Source organism: Eulemur rufifrons, chromosome 3 (genome assembly GCF_041146395.1).
Source record: "Eulemur rufifrons isolate Redbay chromosome 3, OSU_ERuf_1, whole genome shotgun sequence".
Taxonomy (NCBI): Eukaryota; Metazoa; Chordata; class Mammalia; order Primates; family Lemuridae; genus Eulemur; species Eulemur rufifrons.
The window spans coordinates 61,621,446-61,645,317 of record NC_090985.1 but is presented as its reverse complement, the minus strand read 5'-3'; the positions used below and the strand labels follow the sequence as shown (position 1 = coordinate 61,645,317).

Here is a 23,872-nt window from a genome sequence, read left to right as displayed (position 1 = left end):
CCTTTGCATTTGCCTTTCTTTTAGCCAGAAATACTCTTCCTAGACCTTCGTGTTACTAACCTCTGAGAGAATATAAGCTGCATGACAGCAGGAACCCCTCGTCTGTTCTGTTCACTGCTATATCCCCAATGCCTGGGACATAGTAGGTGCTCAGCATATGTTTATTGAGTAAATGAATGAATATCCTTTGATTCAGATTGTATCTCCAGCCTAGGCTTACAACTAACTGTAGGTTTTGTCATTCTTTGATTATTCACTATGATTTTTGCATCAGCAGAAGTGTTTTTCTGGTTATTGGTGTTTTCCTTACATCTAAATCCATGGGAAATCTACATTGAAAGTCCCATTCCAGGTTCCCAACTAGAAATTTAAGATGTAAACATACTGGTAAGAGGTAAAGGAGTTTATATCTTGAATTTTATTCATCTACTTGATTGATTTGGGAGTGAAAATACTTCTTTTAGGATTTTTTTTTTTTTTTTTTAGGCAGAGTCCTGGTCTGTCACCCTGGCTAGAGTGCCATGGCATCAGCCTAGCTCACAGCAACCTCAAACTCCTGGGCTCAAGCGATCTTCCTGCCTCAGCCTCCCGAATAGCTGGGACTACAGGCATGCGTCACCATGCCTGGCTAATTTTTTCTATATATTTTTAGTTGTCCAGATAATTTCTTTCTATTTTTTTAGTAGAGATGGGGTCTGGCTCTTGCTCAGGCTGGTCTCGAACACCTGAGCTCAAACGATCCGCCCGCCTTGGCCTCCCAGAGTGCTAGGATTACAGGCATGAGCCACCTCGCCCAGCCTTCTTTTAGGATTTTAAAACCAGAATCCTTATTTGTGGAATCTTAGGCCTAAGCATTTTTTAATGTGATGATGTAGATTTTATTTTTAAAAATTGTTTAATACATTTAATAGAGATGCTAAATCAAATAAACTTTTATCTTTTTATAAATTTGTTATTTTATATTTATCTAAAAGCATAATAAACTAGGAAATGCAAAGATCTAGGAAATATTAAGGTGTAGCCATCGGATTCAGGGATTAATCAAGCTTTTTAAGTAATTGAGTTTTTTTTTTTTTTTGAGACAGAGTGTCGCTTTGTTGCCCAGGCTAGAGTGAGTGCCGTGGCGTCAGCCTAGCTCACAGCAACCTCAAACGCCTGGGCTTAAGCAATCCTACTGCCTCAGCCTCCCGAGTAGCTGGGACTACAGGCATGCGCCACCATGCCCGGCTAATTTTTTTTTTCTATATATATTTTAGTTGTCCAGATAATTTCTTTCTATTTTTAGTAGAGACAAGGTCTCGCTCATTGCTCAGGCTGGTCTCGAACTCCTGACCTTGAGCGATCCACCCGCCTCGGCCTCCCAGAGTGCTAGGATTACAGGCGTGAGCCACCGCGCCTGGCCGTAATTGAGTTTTTATCATAGCTGTCATAGTGATAGCTTTTAACTGGAGAAAATTCTCTAATGTATTCAGTCCCATTAATCCTCTCTGATTTCCTCCAATTTTAATTGTAAAATCACTGGTAGAGCTAGCTGTTTCAGAGCATCCAAGCTGTTCTCCTTGCTGGGAAATAGTGTCACAGACTGAGTCAGTGATGGATTGAAGATGCCTTTAACCTTTTCATTCTCTGATATATTCTTAGTTCTATGCAGCAGATGCATTCTGTAAGGGTGTTCCTACACTGCACGTGAATAAATAGCCACAGCCCAGCACTTTGTGGACACGTAATAAACATTTGCCCAAAATAAGACCACATGTGGCCATACGCCATTTCTTCCTAGTAATCTTTGTTACCTCTACCTAACCTCTTTGGGTTTTTCCATTCTCTTTGTTTATTACTGGGATGCATAAATAGAGCACAAAGAGGATTTTCAGAGATCCTTCTGGTAGGCAAATGGAATGACGAAAGTATGTCCAAAGGGAATGGTGCCAACTTGGAAATTCAGGGCTATTCTTAGGCTTGCTGTGCCTTGGGAGAGTTGCAGGTCCTTTCACTGGATCCATCTGCAAAATGTCAAAATGCTGAATCATCTCGGTGTAAATCGGTGAGACTGTGATTACGAAGCACTTTAAGTTCCCAAAGGAGGGGAGCTTGATGCCAACAAGTGCAAATGCTGCTCATGAAAACTGACAGCTCTCAGGGGCCATGAAGATATTTTCACAGCACTTCTCATTGACATGGGGAAATACAAACTGATATTAATTAAACACTATTCAATGTATTTCATAGAGGCCATGAATAATTCCAACTTTGAAAAATATGTTTTTATATATGCAGAAACTCACCTGGAAAGAAAAACTCACCAGAATGTTCACAGTTGCCTCTGGGTGGTAGGATTACAGATGGGGGGATTATAGGTTGGATTTTCTTTTACCTATTTTTCTGTGTTTTCCAAACTTTGTACTATGATCACATATTAATCCTCATAATGCTTTTAAAAGTCATTTTGGCAAGTGGTATGAAGCGCTCATTGCATGGCCCCGTGCTGAGGGTGCACCTCCCCTGGTGTTGTGTCCTAATGGTGCAACTTTGCCTCAGTCCAGGACCTGTGTGCCATGGAGGACCACGCCTGTGAGCAGCTCTGTGTGAACGTGCCGGGCTCCTTCGTCTGCCAGTGCTACAGTGGCTACACCCTGGCCGAGGATGGGAAAAGGTGTGTGGGTGAGTATCCCCTCAGCCTTGCTTAGTGGGGAAGGCCAAGTTCAGCATAGTGAGGAGGGAGAGGGTGGTTCAACATGTACCCCCCACAGATCCATTTACTCTGCTTTGGGTTTCAACAAAGTACTCAGTTCTTTGGTCTAGTTGTTAGGCAGAATTTGAACTTTAAAGATTTCATTTATGGCTGAAGTCAGCATTTTTTTCATTCTGGGTCCTTGGCAAAAGGCATACTTATGATAATCTATGTAAGCGTCATCGCTTGAAAAGGACTTGGTGGATTTTCTTCAAATTTGGGATGGCCAGACTTAAATATAGCTCATGTGTTATACGTGAAATTCACTGGGTGGTGGGCAGGGTTGCTGAGTGGCACCTCAAAGCCATAGGCACCCTTCCTCCCTAGTGTTGTACCTGCAGCTCAGCAAGAGGCCCACGTGACTGCCACGTGTAAGAGCCCAGCTGGATATAATAAGAGTGCGTGGTCAGAGAAAATAAACAGTAGCAGTAGCCTCAAACACAAGCCCAGGTAGCTCTCAAGGGCAGCCCTTGGAACTGCAGCCACTGACTTGGGGTCAGCTGAGCACTTCCCTCCTGGGAGACTCCACACTGAGTGACTAGGGGAGAGGTGGGATAGGTAGGTGGCCTCCGATTTCTTCAGTCCTGTTATTTGCAGGTGAGTGATGAGAGTAGGATGGGTTTGTTTTTCCACACTGATGAGGAGGAAGGCCACCCTCATCAGAGGGCCACAAATGCAGTGAGTCTCCTGAGCCTTTGGGTTGTTTTTTTTTTTTTTTTCTTAATCTGCTGGTGGTGACCATGCTAGGGTGGCCGGATACTGCCTCCACCAACACTAGCAAAAAAGAAATCAACATGTAAACACCAATGATTATTTTTGCGTCATTAATTTTTATTGTGCAAGTAATATACTTTCATTGAGAAATCTTAAGGAGATGTGAAAAATCACTATTAATAGTGATAGTTAGTTGTAGGCTGGATGAGGTGGCTCATACCTGTAATCCCAGTGCTTTGGGAGGCCGAGGCTGGAGGATCACTTGAGGTCAGGAATTCGAGACCAGCCTGGGCAACATAGTGAGACTCCATCTCTACTAAAGGAAAAAAATTAGCTGGGTGTGATGGCATGTACATGTTGTCCCAGCTACTTGGGAGGCTGAGGTGGGAGGATCGCTAGAGCACAGAAGTTTGAGGCCATAGTGAACTATGGTCGCACCACTGCACTCCAGCCTGGGTGACACAGTGAAATCCCATCTCAAAAAAAAAAAAAATCCTTCAACCTCAGCCTCCCAAAGTGCTGGTATTATAGGCATGAGCCACCTCGCCCAGCCCAGGTCAATATTAATGACATGCTTTAGCAAGGTCAAAGAAAACAGAACTTTGAGAAAAAGCCAGCAAGTTGAGTCCCTGACTCACCTCAGCAAACATTTCAGAACTGTCTGCCAGGTGCTCTACGAGGTGTGAAGGAAGCCAGATGACCAGGAGCATTTGTGGTGGTAAAAAGGGTGGGGTGTAGGTGATGACAAAGTGTGGATAGAAAGTCTAAACTATTTATTTAAAGAAATTTGGTAGAAGTTAACCATGTCCAGATACTGGTGAATCAATGCAGTGGGTTTTTGGTTTCAACCGCCCTAGCAGTGGTTCTAGTACTCTGACGCATCCCTGAATTATGACTGTGACCTGCCTATACAACATTTCCACACATTCCAGTAAGTGGAACACTAACTTGGAGTGCCAGAGTTCCATCTCCCTGACTGCTCATTTCACTATCGACTCCTGAGTTTATTTCCACATTCAGGTGAGCAAAGATGGATTGCTGCCTCGGATTCTCCTTTTGCTTTTGTGGAGTCCCTGAATCTGTAATCCATCAGCTGCCACTACAGCTTTGTTAATTGCCATCTCATTGTTAATTGTATATTTTTCAAAGCTCACTTATCTAGATCTCTGGGGGTGAATTTTCTGCTGTACTTCCTCACCTGGTGTTTACTGACTGCTTTGCATTTTGGGGTAACTTTGGTCCTGTTTGCATCCTGTCTGCCTGAGCAGACTGCAAACTGTCGAGGGCAGAGACCACTTGTACTCTTCATCTTTCACAGAATGGACTCAAGATACATTTTTCTTTTTTTTCTTGAATCATTGACCGAGGTTGAGTGACTGATAACAATCTCAAGCATTTGTGTTTTTAAAAAAATCTTTTCTCCTTGACTGGTTTTTAAATTACAAAATCAGTTTTCACTTATTTAAAAAAAAAAAAAAAGCCAGAGTACAAATGTGCATAAAGTTCAAACCTGAAGGTCGCTTCTCCCCAGTTTCACCTCCTGGAGGTAATCACTGCTAACAGCCCGGTGTATCCTTCCTGCCTTTCTTCTAAGACGCCTTACAGGTGGTATTTGCTTGTCATTACCACCCAGGTGTTGGCACACTGCCCCACAGAGTAATTACAAATAAATGCTTGCAAAACAAATGAATGGCATTTAGGTGTCTCTTAACTCCCAAATTCGACCTTACCTGGTCAGAGAGGCAGTGTGGCAAAAATACAAACTACCTTTATTGAATGTTACTAAGTCCTGGGACCCTTTAGAGATATTTGATATATATTGCAAAAACCTATGAGATAGGTACTAGTGTTATCCACATTTTATAAGTCACTTAACCACTTTATGTTTCAGTTACTTCATGTGTAAATTGAGGCTGATACCACCTACCTCAAAGGGTTCTTGTGAGGGTTAAATGAGTTAATGTGCATAACGCACTTAGAGCAGTGCTATGTAAGTGCTTGCTAATATTATTGCCATCATTATAATGTCTACTAGATGGGCAACTGATGAACATTACATGAATCTTAATTTATATATCCTTTATGAATTTTTGCCTTCTTAGGAATGCTTGAGTTTAATAATATAGGTATACCAAAAGCATGGTACACTTAAAAAAGCATACTGAGGTCCATTCAAACCCGGAATGGTGGTGCATAGCAAGGGATTTAGCATGGCATCGCTGCTGCCTTGGGAACTCCTCTCCCACATTCTCCTATGTCAGTTCCCCTCAGAGAGGAAGGGGTGGTTGATATTTAAGTTGGGCACAAGGGATGGGAGGATGAATTTTGTATTGAAAGGTCAGATTTTGAATTAATCAGCTAACTCCTCATGTTTGAGACACGATCCCCCCACCCCCAAGATGGTAAGCATTGGATTTCTCCCTGTGTCAGTTTGCTAGGACTGCCACAACAGAACACCACAGACTGGGGGGCTTAGACGAAAGAAATGTATTTTCTCATTGGTCTGGCAGCTGGAAGTCCAAGGTTAAGGTGTCAGCTGTTTTGCTTTCTTCTGGGGTTTCTGTCCTTGGTTTCCAGATGACCACCTTCTCACTGTGTCCTCACATGGGGTTTCCTGTGTGTGTGTGTGTGTGTGTGTGTGTGTGCGCGCGCGCACACATCCCTGGTGCCTCTTTTGTGTCCACATTTCCTCTTCTTATAAGCACACCAGTCAGATTGGTTAGGGCCAACCTAGCAGCCTCTTCATCTCCTCTTTAAAGGCCCCATCTCCAAATACAGTCATGTTCTGAGGTATTAGGGGTCAGGGCTTCAACATATGAATCGCGGGGGTAGGGACACAATTCAGCCCATAACACTCCTCTGTTGTTATCAAAATCAGTAGGAAACTTTCTCTGAGTTTTTAAATCCTGTATATAGAAATCCAGTCCTGGCCAGGCTCGGTGGCTCTTGCCTGTAATCCTAGCAATCTGGGAGGCTGAGGCAGGAGGATGGCTTGAGCTCAGAAGTTCAAGACCAGCCTGGGCAAGAGCAAGACCCTGTCCTTATTAAATACAGAAAAAAATTAGCCAGGCATGGTGGCACATGCGTGTAGTCCCAGCTGCTCAGGAGGCTTAGGCAGAAGCATCGCTTGGGCCCAGGAATTTGAGGTTGCTGTGATCTAGGCTGACGCCACGGCACTCTAGCCTGAGGGACAGAGCAAGACTCTGTCTCAAAAAAAAAAAAAAAAAAAAGAAAAGAAAGAAAGAAAGAAAAAAGAAATCCAGCTGTGCCTTGGAGAGAAGAGGTTTTGTGAGTCCGATTCTATGTGTCTAATATATGCTCAGCAAGTAAATTGGTTCTGCCATTTCTCTAAATGACAAATTTGGTTTTTCTTCCTTTTTTATCGACAAACTTTAAAATCCAAATGCTCCTCTTTAAAATATCCTGTTTCTGCTAATGCCATCCTCTTGCACACTGATCCCTACTGAGAAAACCTGGGAATATGACCAGATTATAAATCAAAAACTGGTGATCTTGGGTTTTATTACCTTGCACCAAAGTATCATTTATCGTTGGAAACAGCTGACTGATTTCTCACACATCGGACAGGGACTGAATGTGGCAAGACTGACTTCTGACTCTGAGATCATCGCACTTAGTGACTTGGAAGGCCAAAGGGCTACAGCTAGAGAATTGCTGTTTCCATTTGTAAAGAAATTTCAGGCAAAAAACGACTGAGAACAGATTTTGTTGAAGTAGGTAAGAACTTGGAACAATGAAGGCATCACTGAATTATACACAAAGATCACCTCCATACATCTGCCTCTCAACCTGGGCCTCCCTTTGTTACAATTTTGCAACAAAGGGAGTTATGCAAAGAACCCAAAACATTTGGCAAAGGATGTCAGAGTTGAATGAATTAGAACTCTCTTGGCCTTAAAAAAACTTTTAGGTTCACGTGCCTGGAACTGGGTTCTTCCGTGTCTAACCACTGCAACCATGGCTGATGGCCGTGTCTGCTGTCCCCAGCAGCCTGGCAGTGAGTCAGTGGGAGGCTCTCAAATCAATATGGGATTTGACACCTGGGGGTTTTCTAGACCAGGGGCCCAGGGTCCAGAATGCCTGAATCCTGTCTAGCCAGTCACCGCCTCCCCTCAGTTCCCAGAGAGCTGTGCACACAGGGAACAGAAACAGAGTGAGAATCAAGGTCCAGGAGAAGCCCCCTTATCCCAGGAAATCGGGCCTGTGGTTGGCCGATTAATCGAAAACATCATTTAAAGGGGGTAATCCTAAAAAAGTACATATTCAAGCCTACCTTAATCGTTTTATTTTTATTTAAAACACATACATGTACACTTCATAAAAATTACTTTTAATTACACCTTTAAAAATACTAATTTTAAGTTGAAGAAAAAATATGATATTTAAAAAACTTTCTTACACAAACTATACCCATAAAGTGTCCTCTATGATTTCTAATTTTGGTTCTTTTAAATTGGAGCAAGGATTTGAAGACTTCTATAAAGTAGTGTAGGGGCAGACTCCTTGTCCATTTTAATGAAAAATTTCCCAATCTTTGACACTTGTTTCATCCATGCCTGGTCTTACAGCAGTTTTGGTTAGCAAATTGCCTGAATTCTTTCCAAAGCTTTTTTCAACTTAGTTTTTATTTTTTAAAAACTCAATTTCTTTTAGTGCTTATATTTTCTTGGTTTTTGTTATATTGAAATTAATTACAATAACATGTTCAAAGGGCATATGTAGGTTTGGAAACGACAACAACTTTGACCCTTTTTGACAATGTCTCTCGAATTTTAGCATGCATCAGAATCACCTGCAGGGCTTGTTAAGACACATATTCCTGGGCCCCACACCCAGAGCATCTAACCAATAGGTCTAGGTGGGGCCTGGGAATTAGCATTACTGACAAGTTCTCAAGCAAGAGTTGATGCAGCTGGTTCAGAGGCCACGCTTTGAGAACCAATGCTTTATAAGCATACAACTCAGTCCATGGAAGGAGTACCCAGGTGTTCTAGAGCACACGTGTTCCACCAAGGCTGCTTTATAAGCCTACAACGCAGGTGGTGAGAGGCGTGCACAAGTGTTCTGAAACGCAGGTGTTCCAGCTGCCTTGAGCATTTAGCATGCTCTGGGCATCGGTCTCCCATTGTCAGAGGGAATGAAAGCATTGATTGATCGGGAGTTGGTTAAGTGGAGGTCTGTTCAAAGAGCTTCTCCTATACAGCTTTTTTTAAACACCTGAGCCAACATTCGATACTCTATAGCATTCTGGAAAAAGGGGAGTTTAGAGTATGTGGCTTAGACTCAATGCTTAAGCAAAGCTTCCAGCTTCTCTCCAGTCTAAATTATGAGGCCAGCATAATTATGGGATATCCCTTTGAGGGACAGAGATGGCTGGGCTCAGAGATTACACCCCATGGTATGAGAGAGGGAGTTGAAGAGAGAGGTAGAGTCTGAGTTTCTGTCTTTTAGGCCTAGTGACGTGAACACTCATCATTGTAGCAATGTCAGTGTCCTACAACTTGGAAGTCAGATTAACAGCTCCTCTGTTTGAGGGGATACTGAGAAGAGGCCACAGGTAGGACGGACTGCCCGATGGCAGACACCTATATCAGGGGTTGGGAGATTTTCAAGATGGAGCGTCAGGCCCAGAGTGAGGAGGTCGAAGGTGAGGATTGCTGGCTGCTAACACAGGCCCATGTGCGCCATGGCCCGGCCAACTCTGTTGACCCACAGCCTGGAGTACATGCCAGGGCTTGGGACTCCTTGATCTCAATGTTCCCAGTGTCACCATTAATTTGTTTAATGACCCATTGGTTCTTGAGAGATGAGAAATTAACTTTTATAAGGATTTGGTACTAGCTCCATATTTATGTTATGACAACTCCAGCAACTAATGGCCAATGTCCTATGACATTCAGACCCTGAGACAACATGAATGCCTTGTCCCCACCATAATGACTAGTGAATTAAGCCCACAAATATTAGGTGCTATTAGAACCCCATAGGGAGGTGAAGTTACAAACACAATATTTAGACTGAAACTTAATGAAGCTTGGGAGCAAAAGAATAAACATAACACAGGTTATTACCTTTTAAGAATCTTTAGCTTTTCCCTTTGCTTCGTTTTAGTACTATGCTAAATATATCATTATCTTCTCCATGCATGGTTTTACTTTTTAAAAATTATACATGTATATTAATTTTGCGGATTCCATTTCCTTATGATTCACACAATTTTGTTATTAATATATCCTAGAACATTGTAGAGGGAAACATTTTTAAAGAAAAAAAAATCATCCATAATCCTACTACCTTAACACAACAGGCATTTTTGTTTCTAATTTCCAGGCTTTGCCTTACAGCTATATTTTCCCTGGATATAATCACTGTGAATGTACAATTTCAAGAGCTACTTTTTTTCCACCAAATTTTGTCTCCCTATTTACAATTATGTCGTCATAATGATAATATTAAAGACTGCCTAATGCCCGACTGGAGCTCCTGGTCTCCTCCCATGAAACCTGCTCCTCTTGTGCCTTCCCCATCTCGGCTAATGGCAGCTCCTTTCTCTCAGTTGCTTACACCAAAATCCCTGGAGTCAGCCTTCATTGTTCTCTTTTTCTCTTGCCTCACCGCGAACCCAGTGGGAATCTGTCAGCCCCACCTTGGGCATATACCTGGTGTGTTAGTGTACTAGGGCTGCCATAACAAAGTGCCACAGGCTAGGTGACTTAAAAAAAAAACCAGAAATTTATTTCTCATAGTTCTGGTAGCTAGAAGTCCAAAATCAAGGCACTGGCAGGGCCGTACTGCCTATGAAACCAGTGGGGAGAATCCTTCCTCGCCTCTTCCTGATTGCTGGCGGTGGCCGTGGAACCTTGGCGTTCCGCTGCTGCCGGCTGCGTCACTCCAGTCTCTGCGTCTGTCTTCATCTGGCGTTCTCCCCGGGTGGCTGTCTTCACATGGCCTTCTCCTCTTGTAAGGACACCAGTCATAGTGGACTAGAGCCCACCCTAATGATTGCATCTTAACTTTATCACTTCTGTAAAGACGCTATTTCCAAATAAGGCCACATTCATAGGTAGGAGGGGTTAGCACTCCAGCATATCCTTTGTGGGGACACAATCCAAGCCATAGCTCCCAGAAGACCACTTCTCCCCACCCCCATCCTGGTTTAAGCCTCTGTCCTTCCTCAGTGTGATTACTGGGGTAACCCCCTGACTGGTTTGTCACTGTCACATCTGCCCTCTACAGCCTATTCTTAACTTCTCCGTTCAGAACCTGCCAGTGATCCTCAGCTCACTCAGAGTAAAAGCAAGGTCCTTGCAGTGGCCCCTGGGTCCCTCCTGACTGCACCATTCCTGTGTCCCACCTCTCCCTGTGCTCCAGCCGCCCTGACCTCTTTGCTGATCCTCCAGCACACCAGGCATATCCGTTCCCACCTCCTGGCCTTTGCACTTGCCGTTCCTTTTGCCAGGATGCTGTCTCCCGGCTACCCCCATGGCTCGTACCTCGTTCAATACTCTGCCCAACCGCCACCTTCTTGGAGAGGCGTCCTGACCACCTCGTGACATCCCACCTTGCCTCCCCCCCTCCAGCTCTATTCCTGTTCCTTGTCTGATTTTTCTCCAGAGCACTCTTTATCTTCTCATAGACTATGCTATTTACTTACATATTTTATTTTTTGTCTGTTCTCTCCTCCCACCATCACCACTGAAATATAAGCTTCTTGAGGGTTGGAGTTTTTGTCTGTTTTCTTATTTGCTGTATCCCTGGTACCTAAAACAGGGCGTAGACCGTGGAAGGTACTCAGTAAGTATTTGTGGAATTAATGAGAAATCAGCCAGTGTATTTTCGCATAAGTTACTAATCCATTTATCCTTATTAAATGTTCATCTTATTTTCCAGATCTTTTAAAATCTTATTAAATAATGCTATTAATATTTTATTGCATATCATTAATTTTGCTCTTTTTTCAGTCATTTCTTTGGGTCACATTTCCAGGGTGAACGTTGTCAAATTGCCTTCCATAGAGATTTTTATCAATTTATAATGCCACCCACATTAATATTAATAGCTCTGTGTCCATGCTGCCTTGCCACCATTGGGTTTTAGCTCATCTTTACTTCTGCCAGTTTTATAGGTATGTGTCTTGTGATTATTTTGATTTGCATTTCTTTAACTTTTAAATACAGTTGTTCATAAGCTCTTTATCTTCTGATATGAATTGCCTGATATAGACTCCTAAATTTTTTTTTTTGGCAGGAATAAGGAAAAGGAGGTCTTGGATCCATATTTATTTATCCATATTCTTTTTGGATCAACAATATTAATGCTTATTCATATTTGCTATAAGTATGCTTCCATCCTACCATTCCTTTTATCTCTGTTTGCATTTCTGATTAAACTCTGAATGTGTTTCATTCCATACAGCTGTGGACTACTGTGCCTCGGAAAACCACGGGTGTGAACACGAGTGTGTAAATGCTGATGGCTCCTACTCTTGCCGGTGCCGAGAAGGATTTGCTCTTAACACAGATGAAAAAACGTGCACAAGTAAGTTACACACACACAGAGAGAAGCATTTGATACGACTGCTACTGGGACTCTGGCCTGGGAAATCTCCCAAGCATGGATTAGCATATGATTACACCGTGGGAGGTCTGACACCTCCTGCCCATCCCTCCTCTGTCAGACCTTTCTAGACTGGTCCTACGACCGACTGTAGCCCACTCTAGTTCAACACCCCCACTCAAGGAATCTGATGAAGGTGTCTTTTATCGGCCACCACCTGTGGGGGTGTTCTTCCAGCCTCTGCTGAGCCTGCTGGTCACCAGGCCACCTTGCTTCCTGCGGACTCAGCCTGGCTGTGCCCCTCGGTATTAACAGGGCTTGAGGAATGTTTTCCCTGAAGCTTTGCGGCTTGTGAGCTTCAGCTCTGACTCCACACACGTACCAGAAAATTGCTGAGCCAAAAAGAATTGAATGTGGTTTCTTCTGTGTTGGGGAGGGATAGGTGGACGGCAGTTTGCAGAGAACTGCTCATGTTTTGTTTGAGCTATTTAGCTCTATTCGATTTTAACTATAAATAAAAATCAGAAGTAATTTTAGCTCCCCAAATCTGAACATAAAACTCTATAAACTAAAGGGGATCACTAGTTTTGCAAAAGGATTCCAAAAGCGTTCTTTTAAATGTGAAGGTCCATCGAAGCCCTTAAGGGATTGTGTGTGGATTATTATCCTCCTATAGGGAGGATCACATGAGAAAAGCTTGTTTTCAAAGTATTAGGCCCAGCAATTTTAAAAAGTGAATTTTAATAGCAATTTAGAATAAGAAGGCATCTCTGAGGCATACATCAATGAGAAAATAGGATTTTAATTCATAAAAAGTTCATGTACCTACAACCTTTCTAAAAATGCATCCATTATGTAAAGCAGTGTACACCTGCACAAAACCTCCTTAAACATAAATTTAACTCCTACTCTTCAGTCCCTAAATATCAACAGCTTATAAACACCAGACCTAGAGATAGGGGTGCATATGGAGCTACAAGGGCCACATTAAGTTAAAAACACCCACTTCTGGAGCCCTAACCATGTGCCAATAATGAATATGGCAAGGTGCTTCCCGGAGGAGCAGATACCGTGGCAGTCTTGAGGGTGGAGCTGTCATTCACCAGGCAAAGAAGGGTGAGATGAGGGTTCCAGGAGAAGGGAAGACGTGCAAAGGTATGAACCAGACAGGGTGTTTTAGATCTCCATGCCCAGCGTGTGACTGGCATGCAGCTGTTTGTTTTGTTTATTGAGAGAATAAGTGAATGAATGAGTAGACTGCTTTGTTCCTATCCCTTCCCTTCTGAATATTCTGAACTAGGAAACGGCAGCCTGGGCAGCGGTCATGGCGGGTGCTGGGGTGGGTTGTGGTTGCTGGGCGGGTGAGTCAGTACTCCCCTCAAAGGGGAGGCCCCATGCTGCTGGGGGCTAGCCTCAGTTCAAATCCTGGCTCCTCCGCTTTTCCTCTGGGTGATCTTGGGCAAGTTATCTATGTCTCAGTTTCCTCACCTGTAATAGGGGATACCGCCAACTTCACAGCATTGTCTTGAAGACTAAATGAGATAATTAGCAAAATGCCAGGTGCTAAGTTCTTGTAAGGGACGATACTGGCTTCAAAGGCTTTAAATTATTGTTTATTGAGCATATACCACAAGCTTGGGTTAAGTTCAAAGGTGCATGAACAATTCAAGACTTCCACTGGGAGCTGGTGGGCCACATAAGCCATGGCCACACAGAGCCTGTCAGTCATGATGCCAGGCGTTATATGACCAGGGGCCCATGGTGTAATGCTGAAAAGACCCCTGGCAGGAGCTAAGGGAAGGGGACCAGTTAGATCAGAACAGGTGAAGATGCCGCCAGGCTCCTTCTTGCCTCTACAGAACGCCTTCCCTGGCTGGGGTCACCTGACTTCCACCGCACCCCAGCCCCAGTTCCCAGAGTGGCACTATCTTCCCACACTGTGGCTCAGCCTGTCTCCTATCCCAGAGCCAAGGTCCAGGTTGGTACAGGCAAGGAGGAGGGCTCAGCCCTGGGATCCGACCGTGCAAGTAGATACTGCAGCGTAGAGGGCCTGGGAGAGGAGGTTTGGCTAGGAGCCAGGGGAGGGACTGATCCAGCTGGGAGGTCTCACCGACTGGGCACCGAGCCCAGCAGTTCAGCTGTCTCTGAGCCCTGTCACAGTAAGACCGAGGAGTGGGTCGCCCCACCTGGACAGGGAAGAGTGCTGGGAAATCTGAGGGGTCTGGGCAGGCAGCACCAGGGTGGTAAGTCCCCCAGAAGAGCCCCCTTCCCACCATGCCAGGGGGCAGGGAAGAGCAGGAACAGGGCCGCAAGAGAAAGGAGACACTTGGAGAACTTGGAGAGCTGTGAGAGTAGGAAATAAGGCAAAAGCTCAGTTGTGAGGACCGAGATGCCCAGGAGTGCTCCAGATCTGTGGCAGGGACAAGAACTGAGAAGTAGGGACCAGCTAAAAGGAACAGGAACACAGTATGGAGGCAGAAGTTCAGAATCAAGGTGGCCACCCTGTCAGGAAGCACCAAGGCATCCCATCAGCTTCTAGCCAAGTCAGCCTGGCCATTGCTGTGATGTTGAAAGATTTTAAAAAATGTTTTCCTGCCAGATGCAGTGGCTCATGGCTGTAATCCCAGCATTGTGGGAGTCCAAGGCGGGAGGATCGCTTGAAGCCAGGAGTTTGAATCCAGCCTGGGCAACAGAGTGAGACCCCGTCTCTACAAAAATTTAAAAAATTAGCCACCATGTAAAAAGAACATTCGTACCTCCTTAATGTTTTGAAACTTAAAAAAAAAAGCCATTAAAATGTACACAAGCTACCCACTATTTTTTTTTAAAATCAATGTTTAAATACTTATATAATAAAACATCAATAACAACAACAAAAGTAAAAATTATCTGGGTGTGGTGGCACATACCTATACTCCCAGTCAGAAGGCTGAGGCAGGAGGATCGCTTGAGCCCAGGAGTTGGAGGCTGCAGTGAACTATGATCATGCCACTGCACTCCAGCCTGGGCAACAGAGCGAGATCCCTTTCTCTAAAAAAAATTTGAAAAAACACTTTCCACTTCTTATAAACTTGTGAAAAATAAAAGTAAAATAAACTCAGTTCCTTAAATTTCAGTCTCTGTTTTTTTTTTTTTTGAGACAGAGTCTCACTTTGTTGCCCAGGCTAGAGTGAGTGCCGTGGCGTCAAGCCTAGCTCACAGCAACCTCAAACTCCTGAGCTCAAGGGATCCTCCTGTCTCAGCCTCCCGAGTAGCTGGGATTACAGGCATGTGCCACCATGCCCGGCTAATTTTTTCTATATATATTTTTAGCTGTCCATATAATTTCTTTCTATTTTTTTAGTAGAGATGGGGTCTCGCTCTTGCTCAGGCTGGTCTCGAACTCCTGAGCTCAAACGATCCGCCCACCTCGGCCTCCCAGAGTGCTAGGATTATAGGCGTGAGCCACTGCGCCCGGCCTCAGTCTCTATTTTTAACCAAAAGTATATTTGAAAGCAAATTCAATTAGTAATTGTGTAATTATCTAAAAAAGATAGACTAGCTAATGTAATATACAAAGCATGGTTTATCGGGGGTTCGTGACGTCCTCAATAAAGATAGGGTCCCCTGGCAGAATGTGTTGCAAGAGATGAAAGAAACACAGACACAGACACAGAAATAATATTTAAAAGAGCGGGGAAATCAGAGGACCACCAGCACTCCGGTGCCAAGGTGGCAGTGACTGATACCCAGCACTTGCTTTTTATTCTCTTTGCCATGCTGCAAAATACAATGATCTCATGGGAAAAAAAATCATGGGATACAATGATCAAAGGTCTCAGGGATCCCCCCCAAATCACAAGGTGTCCTAGCTAATTTCCTTCTCCTGTCTAGAAGGGAAAACCACATAATTCTTCAGTAGGTACAACCCTTTTGATCAAGGTAAACTAATTTTATCCCAAGCTCAAGCTGTGTACATGGATATCAATCTTCTAACTTCAGTAGCTGCGACCCATTTGAACAAGGAACAAAGAAACTACAGGCTTTCCACTGGGAGACTGGTTTTACATTAACTGAGGCATTGTGGAGAGAAAGGGAGAGAAGAAACTTGGCCCAGTGTTCCAACAATGGAAGCCTTAAGACCCTTTTCCCGGGCTGACATATTGTAATCTACCTCCACAGCCATGAGAAGTTTTCATGTCAGGCTGCTCCGCGGCTTTTCATACCTGAGACCCCTTAGGCTCTGAGGTTGGATCATGCTCTGCTGTACTCTCAGATTGCCGATATATGTCCCCCAACTAGGCAGTTAACATCTGCCCTGATTTCAGGCTTCTGCTCAGGCAATTCCTTCATCACCTCCTTTCCTCTCACAGCCTCAGACATAGCATCCCTAAGTCCCAGTGGTCTTAATCCCATCAATGGTTAATTTATGATTAAGCTGAAGTATACATAATAGAGCTTTATGTTCCTGAACAAGTACTATAATTTGAAATATCTGAGTAGTGTTCAAAAAAGGACTACCTTTTTTTTTTTTTTTTTAAATCAATTCCTTACCCTAAAGCAACCCATCCAAATCTAGAGGGGAGAAGGGTGGAAACACATAGGTACCATTGATTTGCAAAATATTGGCAAGACTTTTTTTGTTTGTTGTAAAATATGCTATAACATAAAATTTACCACTATAACCATTCAGTAGCTTTAAGTATATTAACATTGTTGTGTGACCATTACCACCATTCTTCTCCAGAACTTTTTCATCATGCCAGACTGAAATTCTGTACCTGTTAAACACTAACTCCCCATTCCCTGCCACCGCCTCTATCCCGTGGAAACTACTCTTCTAGTTTCTATCTCTCTGAATTTGACTACTCTAAGTACCTTGTATAAGTGGAATCATACAGTATTTTGTTCTTTGGTGTCTGGTTTATTTCATTTAACATAATGTCCTCAAGGTTCATCCATGTTGTGGCATGTGTCAGAATTTCCTTCCTTTTTAAGACTGCATAATATTCCACTGTATAAAGCTGTACCCCATTTCATTTATCCATTCATCAGTTAGACATTTGGGTTACTTTTACCTTTTGCCTATTGTGACTTATCCTGCCATGAACATGGGTGTTCAAGTCCTTGCTTTCAGTTCCTTTGGGTATATACCCAGAAGTAGGATTTATGGGTCATATGGTGGCAAGACTTTTTGAGATCTAAATTGAAACCTTTACTCTTGAGTCAAGCCTGAGAAAGAACACTCTCAGATATCCAGGGCCTTTTCACCAGAAAGACATATAGAGGACTTCAGCGTACTAGATAGGGATTCGTGTCTTTGGTATCAAGGAGACTATAGGGTTCAAGTCCAATGCTTCATCATCTAATGCCTGTAGTGATGAATAAAGGCAATTGTGGACACCGTATTTTGCATGTTGCTCTTTATTATTTTCTGACTTTGAGATCATTAGGCTCATTGTTTTTCAGACTCCATTGATTACTTGGTTGATATTTCCATCCTCAATTTTGAAATAAGAATGCTTTGCACAGAGTAAGGCACTGAATGAATATTTGGTGCTTGCATTAAAAGCGAAATACAGAAGGAAATAATTTCATACTGAATCAGCAACAGAGAAACTAGAAAGTATCAGTGGTCAGGCTTCCTAGCCAGGAAATAGTCAATGTGCTGAGCCCTGCTACCTTCCTACAGCCTGTATTATGCCACTTTTGTGAGGCCCTGTGTGCATGAATCAAAGACTTTTGGCTGGAAGAGCCTTAAAGTTCAATCTAGTTCTTGCCCAACTACCCATCCTACACTGTCCCCACTGTCCCATTGTCCAGCCTGCACTTGAACACCACCAACAGGACATTCACTTATAGCCCATGGCGGTTCATTCCACTTTGTACAGCTCTGATTCTTAGAAAGTGATTTCCCAGACTGAGCTGATATCTACTTCTTTGCTCTTAAAGACCAACAGAACAAATTGAGCTTCTTGAATTCTTTGTGGTCACTAAGAATGAGTCATATCAGAATAACTTTATTTCCTTTAGTAGACTAACCAGGCATGGAAAATGTGGTAGCAGCTATCTGGACCAAATAGGCATTTGACCAGTTTGCTAAAGAGAGCTCCATGCTTTGTGGACTAGATGGAGAAATGTGTGCTGAATGAAAGAATGATCAGCCTGAATAACTGCCTGAATGTCTGTACCCAGAGAATGCTGATTGCTGAACTGAGACTCTCCTAGAAGGAGGTTTTTAAACAGCCCGGTGGGAAGAAGCCTTAAGGAGGGCATGGGAGCTGTCTTCCATTCTTAGTGACCCCGTGTTGGTTCTTAGTGCACAATGTTTACGCATCTGAACCCTCACAAAACACTCCAGTAAGAGTAATATCGATAACCATTTATTCATTCAACAAATATTTTTTGAGCATCTGCTATATGCCAGATATGGTTGTAGACACTGGGCTTACAGCAATAAATGAAACAGACAAAGAAAAAAAAAAAACGATCTCTGTCTTCATGGAGCTTACATTCTATGAGAGCAGATTAAAAGAAGACTACAGGTCTCAACAGGAAAGTGACATTTGATCAAAGACTTGAAGGAGGTGAGAGAAGGAAGAGAACTTTGAGGCAGAGGAAACACAGCACCAGTGCAAAAGGAACTTAAGGCAGGAACTTGAGGCTTAACAATGTTGAAGGACAGCAAAGAAGTCGTGTGACTAGAATAGTGTGAGGGACTGTGACATAGGCATTGTGGTCCACAGGGCATGATCTGCTCTTTCCATGGTCATGAATTTTGTTCCTATCTGCTTAAATTCGAGTAATACCCATGAGCTCATGGTTACTCCCCTATATGGAGGTCTGAAACTTGCTTTGTTTGTTGCCTGTATTTTGTTTTTTGGATGTTTAGTCTATTTGTGTTGCTATAAAGGCATAATGAAACTGGGTAGTTTATAAAGAAAAATGCATTTGGCTCATGATTCTGTTGGCTAGAAGACTGGGCATCTGTGGAAAGCCTCAGGCTGCTTCCACTCACGGCAGAAGGTGAAGTGTAGCTGGTGTGTGCAGAGGTCTTATGGCAAAAGAGGAAACAAGGTATGTGGAGGGTGCCAGGCCCTTTTTAACAACCAGCTCATGAGGAAACTAATAGAGCAAGAATTCACGCATTACCATGAGGATGGCTATTAACATGAGGACGGCACCAAGCCACTCATGAGGGATCCACCCCTATGACCAAGACACCTCCCACTGAGCCCCACCTCCAACTTTGGGGATTAAATTTTAACATGAGGTTTGGGGGGACAGACATCCTAACTATAGCAGATGTGGACATCTGAAACTACATATACTGTTTTCAGCAGTGTTCCCTGATTATTTTTGTCTCTAAATCTCTGGGCACCTCCCACATTGTTCTTTTTTCTTTATTATTTCTGCTGTTTTCCATGGCAACTAGTTTCACAATTATGAATGTGTATATTTATTTTTAGTACTTTTTCTGATTACAAAAGTAATACAGGTTCATTGTAGAAAACTAGTTCTTATAGAAATGAAATTGTAAAAAATAAAACAATCTGTGATCCCATTATCCAGAGATAACCATTGTTAATACTAACTTGGTACTTTTCTCTAGTCTGTTTTTCTAATGTGTGATATATTCTTATATAATTGAGATCATACTCTATAACATTAAAGCATAGGCATTTTGACATGTCATTTAAATTTTATTAAAACTATTGTAATGTCTACATAATATTCTATCATTTGTTCGACATGTTTTTTTGGCTGCTCAAATTGTATTGTGATAAACATTCTTATGTGTAAATCTTTGTATTTCTGGTCATTTGCTTAGGAACAAAACAAAAAGGAATCAAAGGCTATTAACATTTTTAAGGCTTTTGATGCATATTCAAAATTGCTTTTGAAAAACATACCAATTTACACTCTACCATAAGTGTTTTGAGGCAATTTTAAAAATTTTTGCTAATTTTTTAGGATAAAATTTCTTCTCATTGCTTTATTTATGTTTTAATACCTTTTCTTCATAAAATTATTCAATTATATATATCCAATTTATAAATGTATATTTATTGGTGTTGTTATTTGATTAATGAATAATGTGCTCTAATATGAGAGATTATAAGGGACTCATAAGCTCCATGAGGCAGGGACTGTGCCTTTTTGCCCACTGCTGATCCCAGTGCCTGCCTCACGGTAGATATTCAGAAAATATTTATTGAATAAATGAACGAAGTAATAAATGAGCAGTGAGGATAACACTTTTTAATATATTAGACATTCAAAAGAAAGGAAATAATAAAGATCTGAGCTAAAATGAAAGAAAAAGGAGACATAAAACCCAATAGAGAAAATCGGTAAAACCAAAAGGTGGTTTTTATGAGAAGATCAATAAAATTGATAAACATCTAGCCAGACTAGTCAGGGAATAAAAAGAGAGAAGACACAAATTACTGATATTAGGAATGAGAAAATGGACAACACTACAGATCTTATAATCGTTGAAAGGATAATACAGGAAAATAATGAACAAATGTATGCCAATAACTTTTGACAACTTAGATGAAATGGACAAATTCCTTGAAAGACATAAACTACTTGCTTCGGTTTGAATCCAAGTCATAGCACCAAAAAGCACCTGGCCTTTACCACTTCTATTTAACATTGTAGGCTGGGCGAGGTGGCTCATGCCTGTAATCCTAGCACTCTGGGAGGCCGAGGCGGGAGGGTCGCTTGAGATCAGGAGTTTGAGACCACCCTGAGCAAGAGCGAGACTCCGTCTCTACTAAAAAATAGAAAAAAATGATTTGGAAAGCTAAAAAAATATATAGAAAAAATTAGCCGGGCATGGTGGTGCATGCCTTGTAGTCCCAGCTACTCAGGAGGCTGAGGCAGAAGGATTGCTTGAGCCCAGAAGTTTGAGGTTGCTGTGAGCTGGGCTGATGCCACGGCACTCTAGCCCAGGCAACAGAGCGAGACTCTGTCTCAAAAGAAAAAACAACAAAAAACACAAAAACACAAAACAAAACATTGTACTGGAGGTTCTAGCCAATGCAATAAGGAAGAGAAAAATGAAAGAAATAAATAGTATCTAGATTGTAAAAGAAGTATTAAAACCATCTTTATTAACAGATTAACATGATCACCTATGTAGAATATCCAAAGGAGTCTACAAAAAAGCTACTAGAACAAATAAGTGAATTTAGCAAGGTTGTAGGATACAAGATCAATATACAAAAACAACTATTTTGTATATACATTGAATGAACAATCAAAATTTGAAATTAAAAATTGCTTTTTAAATAACATAAAAAATGTAATACCTATGGATAAATTTGACAAAAGATGTGAAAGACCTCTACATTGAAAGTTATAAAACATTGTTAAGGGAAATTAAAGATTTAACTAAATAGATTTACCATGTTCATGGATCAGAAGACTCAATATTGTTAATGTGTCATACCTTTCCAAGATAATCTATAGATTCAGAACAATTCCTAGCATAATCCTAGCAGGGTTTTTTGTAGAAATTGACAAACTGATTCTAAAACATATACGGAAATGCAAAGGACTAGAATAGTAAAATAAATTTTGAAAAAGATGAACAAATTTGGAGAACTTAAACTACCTGATTTTAAGACTAATTATAAATTAACAGTAATCAGAACAGTGTAGTATTGGTGTAAAGATGGACATATAGATCAATGTTACAGAAGAGTCCGGAAATACATGCACACATATATGGTGAAATGATTTTCAAAAAAGATGCCAAGATGATTCAGTAGGAAATGTTAACATCTTCAAAAATAATGCTGCAACAATTAGATTGCCATATGGGGAAAAAAAAGAAACTGACCTTTAACTCACACCACATACAAAAATAAACTTGAATTGGATTTTAAACTTAAATGTAAGAGTGAAAACTATACAAATTCTAAAAGAAATTATATAAGATCTTACTGACCCTGGGTTTGGCAAAGCTATCTTGAGTAGGACACAATAAAACACAAAGTATAAAAATAAAAAATCAATAAATTGAACTTCAAAATTAAAACATTTATTCTTGAAAAGACAATATTACTAAAATGAAAAGGCAAGCCACAGACTGGGAGAAAATATTTACAAAGTGTATATCCAACAAAGGACTTGTATTTAGAATATATAAGAAACTTTTTATAATGAGACAAACAACTCAATGGAAATGGGCAAAAAATTTGAACAGATACTGCACGAAAGAATATATGGAGATCAAAATAACCATATGAAAATATATACAACCACATTAGTCATTAGGAAAATGCAAAGTGAAATAATAATGAGACAACCACTACCTACTTACCAGAATTGCTAAAATTACCAAGTGTTGGTGAGGATGTGGAGCACCTGGAATGCTCATAAACTGGCCAGTCATGGGAATATTTAAGAAGTTAAGCATACATCTACCATGTGACCCACCCATTCTACTAGATATTTACTCAAGAGAAATGAAAGAATGTTTGCACACAAAAACTTGTACCTGAATGTTTATAGCTCCTTTATTTGTGATAGCCCCAAACCGGAAAGATCTTAAATGCCCATCAGTAGGGGAATGGATAAACACACTGTGTTTGGCTGGGCGCGGTGGCTCACGCCTGTAATCCTAGCACTCTGGGAGGCCGAGCCAGGAGGATCGCTTGAGCTCAGGAGTTCGAGACCACCCTGAGCAAGAGCGAGACCCCCATCTCTACTAAAAATAGAAAGAAATTATATGGACAGCTAAAAATATATATAGAAAAAATTAGCCAGCTATGGTGGCGCATGCCTGTAGTCCCAGCTACTCAGGAGGCTGAGGCAGAAGGATTGCTTGTACTCAGGAGTTTGAGGTTGCTGTGAGTTAGGCTGACACCACAGCACTCTAGCCAGGGCAAAAGAGGGAGACTCTGTCTCAAAAAAAAAAAAAAAAACTTTCACATGAAAAAGATAACCCTTATTAAAAGCCCACATGTGGCTACTGAGCACTTGAGATGCAGCCAGTGCAACTAACTGAATTTTTATCATTATTTATTAATAATATTAATCAATTTTAAGTAGCCACATTAGACAGCATGGTTCCAGATTAAAGGAGGCCAAGCAGATATGAAAATGAAAATTTCTGACCCTAGACTGGATCCTATGTTGGAGGATGAAAAATGCTATAAAACAGTATTATATCAGCTGATAAGAATATGAGTGATAGATTAAATGAAAGTATCAGTATAAATTTATGAAATTTATATTAATAACCACACTGTTGTTATATAAGAGAATATCCCTTCTCTTAGGAAGCACACACTGTATTTAAGGGAAAAGGACTAGGATGTATATAACTTACTCTCAAAGAGTTTCAAGAGATGACCAAATGGTCATACAAATGGGGTAAATGTTAACAATAAGTGAATCTGTATAAAGAGTATATAGATGTTTCTTCACTATTTTTATGTTTGTAATTTTTTGTAAGTTTGAAATAGTTTACAAATAAAAAGTTTAAAAAAAATGCTTTTATATATAACCATGGTATTGCAGTTATATTTTTAAAAAGGAGCCCTAGTCTTTTAAAGATACATAATGTAATATTTATGGGCAAAATGATACAATGTCTGGGGTTTGCTTCAAAGTAATATAGGATCTTAATATGGGGAGTAAAAGCATAGATGGAAGAAGAGCAGCCATAGATTGAGTCTCTTGAAGGTGGGTGATATGAACATGGATTTATTATACTATTCTGTCCACTTTTGTATATGTTTAAATTTCTTATGACTTTGAATTGGGAAAAATAAGCATTTACTCAATAGTACTCCTTTCATGAATATTGTATGCCTTTCTTTTACTCAGTTTTTTTTTAATAAACTGGGAAAA

At 41.3% G+C, this 23,872-nt stretch overlaps 1 protein-coding gene across 3 annotated transcripts in view; it reads left to right on the top strand.

Moving 5' to 3' along the window:
• MATN2 (matrilin 2) overlaps positions 1–23,872 on the top strand; it is a 135,658-nt gene that overhangs the window by 72,308 nt on the left and 39,478 nt on the right. For all 3 annotated transcript variants that reach the window (XM_069465465.1, XM_069465464.1, XM_069465463.1), the window contains exons 5-6: positions 2,539–2,661; positions 11,882–12,004. In XM_069465465.1, coding sequence (XP_069321566.1) covers positions 2,539–2,661; positions 11,882–12,004 — 246 coding nt within the window. The remainder of the gene's footprint in view (positions 1–2,538; positions 2,662–11,881; positions 12,005–23,872) is intronic.